Genomic DNA, 13,946 nt, shown 5'->3' on the forward strand with positions numbered 1-13,946 from the left:
AAATACAATAATTAAATACATACATATATACATATATATATATATATATATATATATATATATATAATTTATGAATACACCCTTACTATTCTTTCAATATTCACTTCTTCGATCTTGCATTGTTATTTTTTGAAATATACAAGTTGTTGTCGATGATTGATTGATAGATATATTAAAATTTGTGCATCGATAATACGTGTTACGGTTCGTTTTATTAATTAGAAATATTATTAGCTAACCGTTGCGTCGATTGTAGATTATTCTATCGACAACGTAATCTGAAGACAAATCCGTTTATGAAAATATATGGTAACATATCCACTGAGTACAACAGGCATTTTTTCAGTAGTCATCTAAAATAATTACTATGTGATGTAGATGCACTACCAAGGGAGCCATTCTGATACACAGTGTAAAGTTAATGAAACTCTCGGAGACTCGGATAACTAGATGCAAGGGTCTCTACTGAAACCTCGTTTTAATATCAATCAATAACCGCAGGTTACAATACATGAATAAGGCATAGAGTTTGCAATGGTTATTGTTGGTTACATGAAAACTTCAATGAATAAGAAACAGTTTAAAACTATTATGAAATGTGTAGCTAACGAACTGACGACTTATATATGTTTCTATTATTAAAAAACGATAATCTAAGTTATGATATATATCTCTTTGCATCCATGAATTCTTTGTCTCGAAAAACTAACAAACTATTACAATAGGCCTACACCTATGTCAAACAAATTGCTCGTCCTCCTGAGCTGTTGTCGATTCCCCCTCGATACGCACTTTGACCTAAACAGTTATAGAGGGCGCTAACTCTGATCACACTACATTTACATGGCTCCCTAAATTCAATGGTAGTGCAGCATAACTACATCACTGTCAATTACGTCAAACGTTCCTGTATTTTTAATTTTTTCAATTTTTTTCAACTTAAAAACTGCAAAAGAACATGATCAAGCATTGTAATACATAATACAACTAAGCATAATACTCATATAGTTAAACAATAAACCTTTTTATAGTTAAATGAGATTCACAGCTTAATTTGTATGAATTAGTTTGATTAAGGCTCGTTGACGGGGATATCCCTGATTTCGACGTCAGTGGTCAGCCAAACCAACTTTTGAACTGGTCTTTCCATAAACCTTTTTGGAGACAGTCTCTTTCCTTTAGCATCCAAGCATGGATCACCGGTGAGCAACTTAACATTTCGAACATGCTTGTCCTCACTTTGGAACACTTCCTCGACTCGGGCAACTTTCCATTGATTTCGCTGGAGGTTATCATCCTTAATAATCACCATATCGCCTATTTTATTTTCTTGAGATGAACGCATCCATTTTTGTCGCACCTGCAAGTTCTGCAGGAACTCTTTTCTCTAACGAATCCAAAATTCATTAGCAAAATGTAGAACACGACGCCACTGTCTTTTAGAATAAACATCAACTGACTTGAATACACCAGGGGGTAATAACACAACTTGATTTGAGTGTCAATAGATGGTTGGGGATCAGTGGTTCTAATGATGCTGGATCATTTAAATTGTCAACTGTTAGTGGCCGACCATTCACTATAGCTGCTACTTCATGCATCAGGGTACGGAAAGACTCGTCAGTTAATTGAGAGTGTACTCGGTCTATCAGTGAAGCCATAACCCTACGCACAGAGCGTATCTGGCGTTCCCACTCCCCCTGCGTGGCTAGCGCAAGGGGAGTTCGTCTTGAATTCAAAGCTATCACAACTTTTTTCGATCAGGAACTTCGAAACCTGGTTTACATTCATCTTTTTCATTGCTTCGTCTAGCTTAGTATGGGTTCCGACCAGATTTGTTCCTCTATCCGACTTTAGGAGACGGATTGGGCTACGAATTGAAATGAATCTCCGAAGAGCGTTGATGAATGAGTCGGTGCTCAATGAGACTGCAGTCTCTATATGGATAGCGCGCGTCGCCATGCAGGTGAATAACACACCGTATCATTTTTTTCGCTCCGCCCTTACTTAATGAACCACAGGCCAAATAGGTCAACACCACAGTAAGTGAATGGTGGCGTTGGTTGCATTCTATCCGCAGGCTGGTCTGCCATCTGCTGCTCCTGGACTCCATATAGCTTTCTGCAAGTCACGCATTTGTATTTAAGTCGAGAAACAGCAGAAGTACATCATATCACCCAAAACCCTGAGGCTCTTATTGTGGTTTATGGTCATTCCTCGGCCTTGATGTGCTACCTGGTTATGGCAGTAGCGGATAATTAAGTCGGTTATGTGATGTTTTCTTGGAAGTATTACTGGGTGTTTAAAGTTGTAAGGAAACAATCTTCTCTTAATTCGTCCTCCTACACGTATGATGCCATCAGCATCCACAAATGGATCAAGCTTATACAGGCAACTAGTCTGCTTCATGAATTCATTACGCTTTCTTGCCTTTTCTTGGTTGGCATCGCCATCATTGATTCCCTTTGTTTCATCCGCGAAAACCTCGCCTTGAACCTGTAATATAATCTTCTTCACGGCTGCCTCGAGGTCAGCAACTTTTATGGCTTTGTATAAGGGGGTGGATCCTTCTTGTAGCGACTTAACTGGCAACTGTTGAACAATCTTTATAGCAGCAAGAAGTCTCGAATTCAGTTTAAGGCAGGCAGCTACCGCCCTTTTGGCACGATACAAATCACACATGTGCTCTAATCGTTTGAGTTCGAATTTACGTTCAGAGGCTTGCAATGCAAATACCTGGACGATTCTGGATCATTCGGCGACAATACTGGTATCGTGGCTTTGTCTATTTTCCCACAGGAACCTAGGCCCATCTATCCATGTAGATTTGCTCACAAGATCCTCAGCGCTAATTCCTCGTAAACCACAGTCTGCTGGGTTCACGTTGGTTGCTACGTGTTTCCACTGACTGGGTGAAGAATGGTCTCTAATCTTCTGAATCCTATTAGCTACGAACACATGAAACCTACGTGTCTCGTTTGCTATGTACCCGAGTACGACATTACTGTCGGTCCAGAAGGTCTCGGTGACATTTTTTAATTCTAATTCTCTTTGAAGGAGTGCACTAATTTTCACAGTTACCACCGCAACATTTAGTTCCAGGCGTAGAACTGTTACTTGTTTGTTTCCAATGATGAAGGAGCAGTGAATTCTATCATCTTCATCGATTAGGCGAAAATATGAGCATTGAACATATCCAACTGTGCTAGCATCCGAGAAAGGATGAATTTCACCCGACTTTACTTGCCCAAAGTTATCTGGCTTATAGCATCGGCGAGCTTTAAATTTTTCCAAGAGGTGTAGGTCGCGTTTCCATTGTTCCCATTGAGCTCATATTGAGTCGGGAAGAGGATCATCCCATTCCGCCTGTCTCGGCATAATTTCTGGAGAATCTGCTTTCCCACAAGAATGGTCGGGGCGACGAATCCGATTGGGTCATATACGGAACAGATGGTTGAGAAAACTACTCTTCTTGTCAATGGCTGATCCTCTTCTTGTCAATGGCTGATCCTTCATGATTATGCAAAATTGAAAGGTGTCCGATTCGATACACCACTGGACGCCCAGCGCCCTTTCATGGGCAGGGTGTCACGACTCAAGTTCAAGTTGGTTGAGCCTTTAGCACGATCTTGTGATACACTGTCAAGCACGTCTCTAGAATTGGATGCAAACTTGTGCAGCCGAAGTCCGCCTCTTGCGCATGGTGCTGTTGCCTGTTTGATTAATTTTACAGCTTCTACGACTGTGGCTACAGACGTTAGTCCATCGTCAACATAAAAATTACGTCGAACATAGTTCGCTGCAGCGTGTCCCATTTCTGACTCAAAGGTATCAGCAATTTTCTGAAGTCCAAAATTGGCACACCCAGGTGATAATACTGCACCAAATATATGCAGTCATATGGTAGTCTACAGGGTCACCATTCACCATATAAACCTCAAGAATTCCCGATTCTCTTCCACTCTAAACTGATGGAACATCGTCTCAATGTCGCATGTGATTGTGACATAATCCATTCTGAAGCGAAGTAGAACACCTGCGAGGTTATGAGTAAGGTCTGGGCCTTGTAAGAGTGGTCGTTAAGTGAGTTACCCTGATATCTAGCACTACAATAAAATACAACTCTTAGTTTATCTGGTTTCTTTGCATGGTATATGCCATGGTGTGGTATATAACAGATATTCTCAGTTTCATCAGCATTGGATTCCGAAACCGGCTCAGCATGACCAGCTTCAATCACATTCGACATAAATTTGAAATAATCTTCTCTATACTTCTCATCTTCCATATAACGGCCTCACAGCTTCCTCAGCCGCCCTAGTGCAGGTGACAGATTGTTTGGTAGCTTTGACAGTGTGTTGCCTTTAAATGTCAGTGGCATACTGAAATGACCATCGGAGCATTGAAGAATTTCTCTTTCCATGGTGGCTAGGAATTGGGTATCCTCCATTTACAGTACCCTATCATCGATTGCTAGCTCAGAGAAGTCTATTTCCATCATTTTGCAAAAAATGGAAGGGATTTATTACTTCATTTCCACGTGTTTGTAATGACAGCTGAACGTTGGTTGACCTGGGGGTCTAATGGTTATCGTGTGTTGGCTTACTCTGATTACATCAGATGATTCTTCTTCAAATCTTCCAGCATCTATCATTCCCACAATTCCCCAGCCAAGGTCGGTTCTCTGGACATAAGGCCCATTCTCTAAATGAGGAATGACTCAACGTAGGGCTAGTGCCTGTGAGCAATTGTAACCTATGAGGAGGCCTATCTCACAATCCGCTAGGGGCATCAATGAATTTGCTATTTTCTCTAGATGTGGCCACTTTCGTGCCATGTCCGGTGTTGGGATGTGAGAACGGTTGGCTGGCATAAGTTGGACGTGAGAATGCTTCAGGAAGATTAATTTTACAATCCCTATCAAAGCCCCTTACCATTAGTCCACTGATGTTGTGACTAGTCAGTAACTGGTCCTTGGCAAACATAGTTGAGAGTTGTAGTTTTATCTCAGGTCCTTCGATTCCGAGTGCAGCACAAATGTTTTCTAGGATAAAGGTGGTGTCATATTTTATCCACAAGTATTTTAGTTCCTGGATTATGTTGGTGTGAAACCCATACCGGTACCGTCATAGAGCTTTTTCCACCTTCTTTCGTGCCACTGAGAAGGCTTACCCGAGTATCCATTAGTCTTTGTTGTGCCTGTGAAATTTCAGTGACGTTAGCAGAACCAGGGAACAGTGAAATTACATGGAAACCTCTCGAACCGAACATCAAAGGTTATAACCCGCGGTACCGCCGTTCTTATCATAATCAACTGATAAACAATTTGCAACTAATTACAATTACTTTGCGCATGCTCGCTATCGTGTTCTCGTTATGATCGACGTCGTGTCATACCATGATTTTCAGGGAACAGTTAATTACACCACCTAAGCTATACAGAAACAATTAAATGTGGACTAGGCCTAGGCCTACATTGCGAGGATTGTTTAATATTATGCAAAATGCTCGATGGCGAACGGTCTATATTCTATTTTAAAATACTAATCAAACAGCAAATCTACAGTTTGACATGGATTTGGGCCTAGATATAATACTGTACAAAGACGGTGAACGTAAACGTGTACGCCTGTCAGCAGTCACGATCAGGTAGCCTAGCCCTATATTGCATAGTAGGCCCTACTGTAGGAGGCTCTGGGCCTTACAGGCGACCTAGCATGGACGTTTGTTGCGAATGCTTTTTCCGTTTAGTCTAGAGTTGCGCACCTCGCTGCGGTTATCGTAATACAGTCGGCAGATAAAACTCGCTAGAACTGATAATCAAGTGTATCCAAAATATTATTTAAAAAAATAAAATTATTTTAGGCCCTTTATGCCTGTGTTCACTGTTAAACATACTTGTGACAGTACAGTATGTGGGATGGTGTTTTTATGCAGGGAAGTGGTAGTTTATGTTGCTGTAGTATTGTACTCCTCTCCTCTACGCTATTTTATTGTTATTTATTGAATTTATGATGTAACAATTAACAGGGGAAAAATAAATGCTTGCGGTACACCATTAGTAATGTACCTCTAAAAAGAAAAATTGGGCACAACCCTTTGTGTTAAATAAAAAATAATACACCTTTTAGAACACCAAACATGAATGAAATGCAAGGAAAAGAGTTATATAAAATGAAAGTTATTCTACAATATTCATTGGATGTTGCCTGTTTGGTTTTTTTAAATAAAATTACCTGTACATCTTATCTAATTACCGTTACATTGTATCTAATTGCAATAACAATCCTATTATAAATTATATTTTCTAAACCAGTTATATTTATTTATAATTCTGTCTTATTATTAATAGCACTTTCAGTGACGCAGTACTGGTTTCACAAGTGGATTAAATAAACAAAAAAATTAAAGAAAAGCTAATTTGGATTAAGCAAGAAAACATAACTTTGCAGTGGAAATGATAAAACATGACAGCCTGGGTTGAAAAGGTTGAAAATCATTACTATTTATTATAAATTACATCTAATCTTATTTTGATTGAGAAGGTGGCGAGAAAGCAGCGCAATGGAGTAAAAATGATGAGCTGTAGAGTCAACTTCTCACTCTTTCATCTCCGCCCATTTTCAGCTTCCTTAGCAAATTCACTGGTCTTCATTTTCTGACTTGAACCTGAAAAAGAAAAAATAAATACAAATTTAGCCGTAGGTGATTTATATAAATTAAAAACATATAGAAGTTATTTGGGCTCAATTTCAACTGTATGCATCATCACTAAATTGCTATCACAACAAAAAATAAATAAAAAGAATACAGACAGGTGACAAATAAAACAAACAACAAAGATAAGGGCTTAGGCTTAATATATAATAATCATAAAATATTAATTAAATTATTGACGTTTTAACATTAAAAATGTACGCCGCCAGGCTCAGTATGCAGTTAGGAATGACGACAGATAGCTAGGCCTAGCTTTACTTCCGGGTTTACCGACGATCACCGGATTTTGCGCGAGTCCGACGCAAAATATAGGTTCAGTATTGGGCGAATATCTCTGATAGCCACAGTTGCTCGCTCAAGAGACTTAGGGCATTTGTAGTTAAATATCAATCTTTTAATACATAATAGCTTTTGATAGTCTAGAAAAGTAAGTAACTTGGCACAATGGCAGCAAACATACATACCAAAAAATGACTTATAACTGCTTGCTTAGTTAAATCTCACTATGGAGTTTGACAGGAATTAAACGCTTCTAAAACATATCTAAAGTGCTTTTAAACCAGTCGTTATGTATTAAATTGCTGTATATTTGTGAAAAAACTAAAAATAGTTTTTAAAAAAGCGACTGGTTTGAAGTCTAACAGAAATTTTCTGACGTTGGTGGGGATATTTTCATCCTTTTCTCTTGACTGTCGGTACCGCGCGTTAGGGCACAAAGAACTAGGACGCAGCAGGGGCAATTAGACAAGAACAATAGCGAACAATAGGTACCTAATATGATTAGCACGCCTTAATAGTTCGAGATCATTCCATGCAATTTCACTGTTCCCTGGCAGAACTTGTGGTTGGTTTCTTCACAGCGTTGATGTCACCATGCAATGAAGTTGGGTGAGACTTTGAGCATGTTCTACAGCGAAGTATTTTCCTACAGTGTCTTGATATATGTCCCCGCTGTAGACATCCAAAGCAAAGTCCTTTCCTTTTGATGAAGGCTTTGCGATCTTCGATGTTCATAGATGTAAATGAATGGCACGCATCTAACTGATGGGCTCTATCACAGAGGCTGCAGCTTTTAACACTAGGTTCCATGACTCATGTAGCCATTGTGTTTACTCTAGGACGTCTCTCTTGTTGCGATGTCTTGTTTAGGGCTTTGAGTGCTTGTAATGAGGTTGCTGGATCGCATTCAATATTTGCTCCCCTCTCGATAAATGTTGCAAATTCCTTGAATAACGAATATTTTCCTTGTTTTTTTTTAGTTCATCGACCTTCCTCGCCCATCTAGTATCAACAACTCTGGTAGTTTTGCCAATACCTTCCGGTTTTCTTGTTCATCGTTGAGAACGCCAAGATGGCTAATGTTTTCTGTTGCAGCAACACACTGTCTCATAAAGTCTGCCAGGTCTCGCAGAGCGAATCCGTCGCGAGATGCGATCATTGGCCAGGAATCAAGCTTATTTACGGAATGCATTACCTATAACAAATGGGGCTCCGTATCTTTTTCCCAGCATTGTCTTTGCTTGAACAAAGGCATCATCAAATAGAAATGTCCTTCTAAGGCCTGCCTTGCAGGACCGCCGACATATCTCTTCAAGTAGTGTAATTGTTCCGCAGGGGGAATTCCTCGTTGCTCAATGAGCGTTTCAAGTGCAGTCTTCCAATTTTGATACCTTAACGGGTCACCTGTAAATACTCCAGGCTCTGGTGCAAGGATTCTGCTTATTTTTAAGTGTTGTGCCAGGTATTCTGCGAGATCCAATACCTGCCTTTGAGGGTTAGTTCCGGGTCCAGTAGTATTACGTGATTGTAATGACAAAGTCGGACTTTCATCATGAGTGGATTCAGTGTCATATTCTTCAGTGGGAAGTTCAAGAGTGTGTAGAATGGTTTTGGTTAACATACTCTTCAACATATGAAATTTCACCTGTGTGGTGCTCTGAACCCGCAAAACCAACTGCCAACTCCGTCTCCTGTCTTTTACTTTGGCAATGCCTGTCGACTTTGAAGCAGCATCACTCCTGCTTGGATTGCTACATCTTCTTGAAGCTAAAGATCTACGAGAGCGTTGACTTCTGAAAGACGAATTGGATCTCACATCCATACGGTCGCATTCTAATAGTATGATCCGTTCGCAAGTTCGTCTTATGATGTCGTGGTTATATTCCTCTACAGCTTCATATTTTCTAATTTGCTCTGTAGCAGGCATATGCTCCTCTATCATTTGAAGACAGTCGTTCAGTTGACACCTTGCTTCTTCTAAGGCATTTCTTCTGGATATAATGTCATTTGAGTCAGTCAAGGACATTTCCAGATGAATTGCGCATTTTCGCCATGCTGACATTGCTGCCCTAAAGTTGCACTCGAGTTGTGCTGCTTATATCGTGGAACCCTGCTCCTGGTCATTCATCCTGCAAATTTTTCAAAGAAATGCAATATGCGAAAACACCGTAAGTAATACGTTATACCTATTTAAATTGAAATTACAAATCAGTATGGCAGGTCAGTAATTTTAAATAACTAATCATTCAATTGTAACCGTAAATAATGAACCAGATGGAATTATACTGGCAATGTGTAACAAATACAACTATGAATTTGCACTTATAAGCAACAATCAGAAAAAAACGTACAACAATTAAATCAACAACATTCGCAGTAATTACGGTATGTGCATGTATCCAATCTCAAATATTTTGCACAGTATCTCAGTATGACTGTGACAAACAATAACTAAAATTGACTATCATGTCCAAAAATTTAGAATTTGTAGGTTAATCTATATGTAATATAGTAGTAAGCCCAATCGCAAAGGATATAAGCACAACAGTATCGTCCAAATCGCAGTAAAACAGTCTACTCAATATAAATTAATACTCAATAGAGTAATGTAGTAAAACGTCGCCGTTCGCAGTTTACGCAGGGTCGCAGTGTCGTGTTAGCAGTGTATCATCCACGCCGAGCACGTCGTTGGTACGTAGGCCATGGTTAGCGTATCCAGGCCTTACTCCATAAAGCTTATCTAAGCGTCGCATATGCCTCCACCAAGCTTCATCATCGCAAATATTCCTCTAGGAAGCAGGAGTTTTCACTGTAAAGTTAATGAAACTCTCGGAGACTCGGATAACTAGATGCAAGGGTCTCTTCGTTTTAATATCAGTCAATAACCGCAGGTTACAATACATGAATCAGGCATAGAGTTTGCAATGGTTATTGTTGGTTACGTGAAATCTGCAATGAATAAGGAAGAAATGAAATGTGTAGCTAACGATATGACGACTTATATATGTTACTATTATTAATAAACGATAATCTAAATTATGATATATACAGTATCTCCTTGCATCCATGAATTCTGTGTTTCGAAAAACTAACAAACTATTACAATAGGCCTACATCTTATAGTTCTACTAGACAACACATTCATAATTGAAGCTTGGTCGGAAAAAGAAAGGCCTAGGCTAAAGCTACGTTCACATCAAGCCCGGATCCTGTCTGGAACCCGGAAATAATGTATGCGTTCGGTTAGTTCAAACAAACCAAGCTTGTTGTTGATTGGAAAAAAAAACGTACGATTTCAGGATACAAATGGCTCTCAGATCTGTCGATCCAGATCCGGAGTCCAGATTGTAAATCGTACGAATTTGATGTGAACGGTCATATTCTTCACCACTGAACACATTTTCACGATTTTTTCTCCGAATTCCGGACCGGAATCCGGGCTTGGTGTGAACGTAGCTTTACTCAGAAACAATAATCGAAAAATAACAGCGTTAAATTCAACCAAACAGTTGTATATCCATTGGTGATGCGGTCAAGCCAAATCACTGTCTCTTCTTGTCGGCGATCGTCAACTGGATAAAATCAGGCCTTAAAGCATTATACGTTGAAAATTTCAATGAAAATTAAAATTTATTTTATCAATTAAAATAAAAAATAAAGCATCTAAGACCCATGCTACCTTGAAATTGTCAATTTTCAACTGTAAAAGAAATGTTTGTACAATTTACAAAGGATATATCACTGTAAAATGTAAAAAACTTGGCCAATTTTTATCCGTTTATTTGCACGTTTCCGATGCTATGCACTTCTCCATTTTAAAGCGATCCGCTCCATATTTGGTACCAATGTTAATATAATTTTATAAGCTTTCATGTCAATGGTAAATTGCCTACATCTTTAATCTAACCATGTGACTATGAGAACATTTGCCTTTTACCTTGGTACGTCTACTTTTGCAAAGACTAGGCACACTAGTCTGATAGACGTCATTTCTAAATGTCTTCACTTAAGCATGATTCCACATGGATTTGGATATAACTGGAACCCTTGTATCGACAATGTAAGCAGAAAGGCGATTATTCAAGCCAATAAAAGTTGTTGTCGAAAATATATGCGTTTAGGCATTGATGCAAATCGCAAAAGCCGTGAGTATCATAGCCAAAGGATGGAACATTTTACATCTTGTCTCCAAATGTCATGCTGCTACTTAGAATTCAATAGTATCAAACACACCATCCATAAACTCAACAGAAAATACCATGATTGTCTGTCAGCCGTTAAAGATTTTAAATTGGAAGGACTTAGAACAGAACAACGGAAGAACACCCATATTTCTGAACTTAACACGGACACTTCTAAATTAGTAGTCACAATACCTTCAGACTTGGAATTGACCGCAGAACAAAAATCTGTGCTTGCAAAAGGTCTATCATACGTTCCTACACAGAAGACAGTTGATGAATTGCAACTAAAAATGTGATCTCGATAACTACTATCGCAGACTTCGATTAAAAACGCACCACTATAATAAGGAATCCACCATCAGTACCAAAGACAAAAAACACTGGCATTGGACTCGGCTCATCAGCGATTAAAGAAATGAAAAAGAAGAAAGAATTACTGCATACAGTCAAATGTTTAATAAACTCTAGTCCAACTTGTTCCACATTTTATATGCTACCAAAAATTCACAAAGCAGATAATCCTGGAAGGCCGATAGTATCAGTATGCAATTGCCCAGATGCCATCATCAGTGAGCTTCTGGATGGGGGTGTTAAACCCAATTGTGCAACGACTACCTTCATTTGTGAAAGACAGTAACCACGCAATTAAGCTATTTAAGGATTTTACATTTACCTTCAATGGAAAGTACCGTACTCACGCGAATAAGCGCCCGGGCGCTTAAAATATTTTTTGCACTTTCTGAGGGACGCTTATTCAAACAGGGCACTTATTTAAACGGGGCGCTTATGAAAACAGAGTGGAAATTGATGGGGCGCTTATGGAAATAGATGAAAATCGAAGGGTTCTTATGGGAAATTATTAAATTCAAAAGGCACTTTTTGAAGGACATTACGAATGGTGGTTAGGCGGAAAAGATAATCGTCCAGATAGCATGGCTCATGACAAGAATGAGTGAATATTTACATTAGAGCGAAATAGCAAATGCAATTAGTGGAGGTGGGTAGTTGTCAGCTTGTTGGCCATCGGCCGATTGAAATTAGCAGGTTGGCAGGATGATTGTATTTTTTATTTGAAAAATCAGATGAGAATGTGCTAAAGGTGCAAGTTGTCGAAAAAGAAAAAGAGGAGTAGGACTAGTCATAGACAAATATGTAAAAAGAGTAAAGTTAGAAATATACTGTCTGTCCAGGGATCGGAGCTCTCGTCTGTCCAAGAGAAATATCCTCATTTTAATATTGACCTATGAAGAATGTGTTTCCACTCTGCAGCTCAATTATGCCAACAACCACAGTCCCAGGATTGATTGGATTATTGACTTGCTAAAATGAAAATCTTATGATATTAGGGGGTGCTTATTCAAATTAGAAGGGGCGCTTATTCAAACGGGGCGCTTATTCGCGCGAGTACGGTTTACCAACAGATCTCTGGGGTCGGATTGGACACTAAAATGGGACCTAGTTTCGCCTGCTTGTTTATGGGATATTTAGAGGAGCAAATATTTAACAGCTATACTGGCAAGATACCTGAACTATACAAACGTTATATAGATGACTGCATAGGAGCTACATCGTCAACTCGCGAAGAACTGGAACACTTTATTGAATTTGTTAATGACTTTTATCCTGCAATTAACTATACCTACGAAATCTCACAACAAAACCTGCCTTTATTGGACATCTGAGTTCTTAGAAACAGTTCTATAAACAAACTTGAATTTAGTAGGTTCAAAACAGAACGTTTTAGAAAGTCACCAATTCCAACATTAGTGCAATTAATTAACAACGATCTTGCTGCGTAGGCTGGAATTCATCCTTTTCCTGTTGATTTTTGATTTATATTTTTAATCTCTTTTTATATTGTTGTTCGCTCTTTGATATACGTGAGTTTAACGTTTTCAGCCATCTGGCTGCCTGTTCTTCATTTTATACCGAAATAAATAAATAAATAAATAAATAAATAAATAAATAAATAAATAAATATATCTGTTGAAATTAAAGACTTGCGTTTGTCAATATCAGTTCACTACAAACCTACTGCCTACAACTAGTACATTCTAACCTAACGCCTACAGAATCATTTTGAGACAGGACATAAAGTTGATAATGATTTTGAAGTTACTGGAGGCAGACTTTGTAACACTACTGGTACATCTAGGAAATCTTTAGAAGAAACGATAATTTTTAAACTTGGGACTGTGGCACCTACGGGTATTAATGTATTATTTAATTCATTTAGATTATAATTCAGCGGGTACATCATTGTACATGTATATCTATATTCATGGATTTATATATTTATTTATTTCATTTCAATAGACCAACAGCGAATCATCGCCACTAACAGGCGACATTATATTATTACGGCATTATATATTCAAAGGCCTATCTTATAATTTGGTTTAAAAGCTGGTAATATTTAGATTGGTTTATCATACATTACACGCCCTGGCGGCTATTGTTTTTACACTGTTGGATCGGGCTTTGCTATTGTTCTAATTTTGTCATTGTATTGTTTATTTTACTTTTGTTTCTATAAGTACCAGCCCATCATTGACCAAACATGTCTTTATGTTCATGCATTTTGTTTAGATAATATTTCTCACTGGTCAGTTTATCATAAGCTTTTCTTGTAAGTATTCTACTCTCACTGCATTAGGTATCACTTGAGAAAGACCTATGGTCGAAAACGTTAGTGAGCATCCATTTCAAATAAATTGGGGCAAATTAACCACCTCGTCTATTTTTTTTTATTGAATATGTATAAAT

The 13,946-nt window shown here is 38.5% G+C and overlaps 1 protein-coding gene across 1 annotated transcript; it reads right to left on the bottom strand.

Moving 5' to 3' along the window:
• Positions 1-2,751: 2,751 nt before the first annotated feature.
• On the bottom strand, positions 2,752-3,516 carry LOC117101458. The gene is made up of 2 exons (XM_033241435.1): positions 3,444-3,516; positions 2,752-3,158 (listed from the first exon to the last, which is right to left on the bottom strand). The coding sequence occupies exons 1-2, from the start codon at positions 3,514-3,516 to the stop codon at positions 2,752-2,754; spliced, it is 480 nt and encodes a 159-aa protein (XP_033097326.1).
• Between the last annotated feature and the right edge of the window lie 10,430 nt (positions 3,517-13,946).

Source organism: Anneissia japonica, unplaced genomic scaffold, assembly GCF_011630105.1.
Source record: "Anneissia japonica isolate Jap-2015-1 unplaced genomic scaffold, ASM1163010v1 scaffold3174_len352767_cov145, whole genome shotgun sequence".
NCBI lineage: Eukaryota > Metazoa > Echinodermata > Crinoidea > Comatulida > Comatulidae > Anneissia > Anneissia japonica.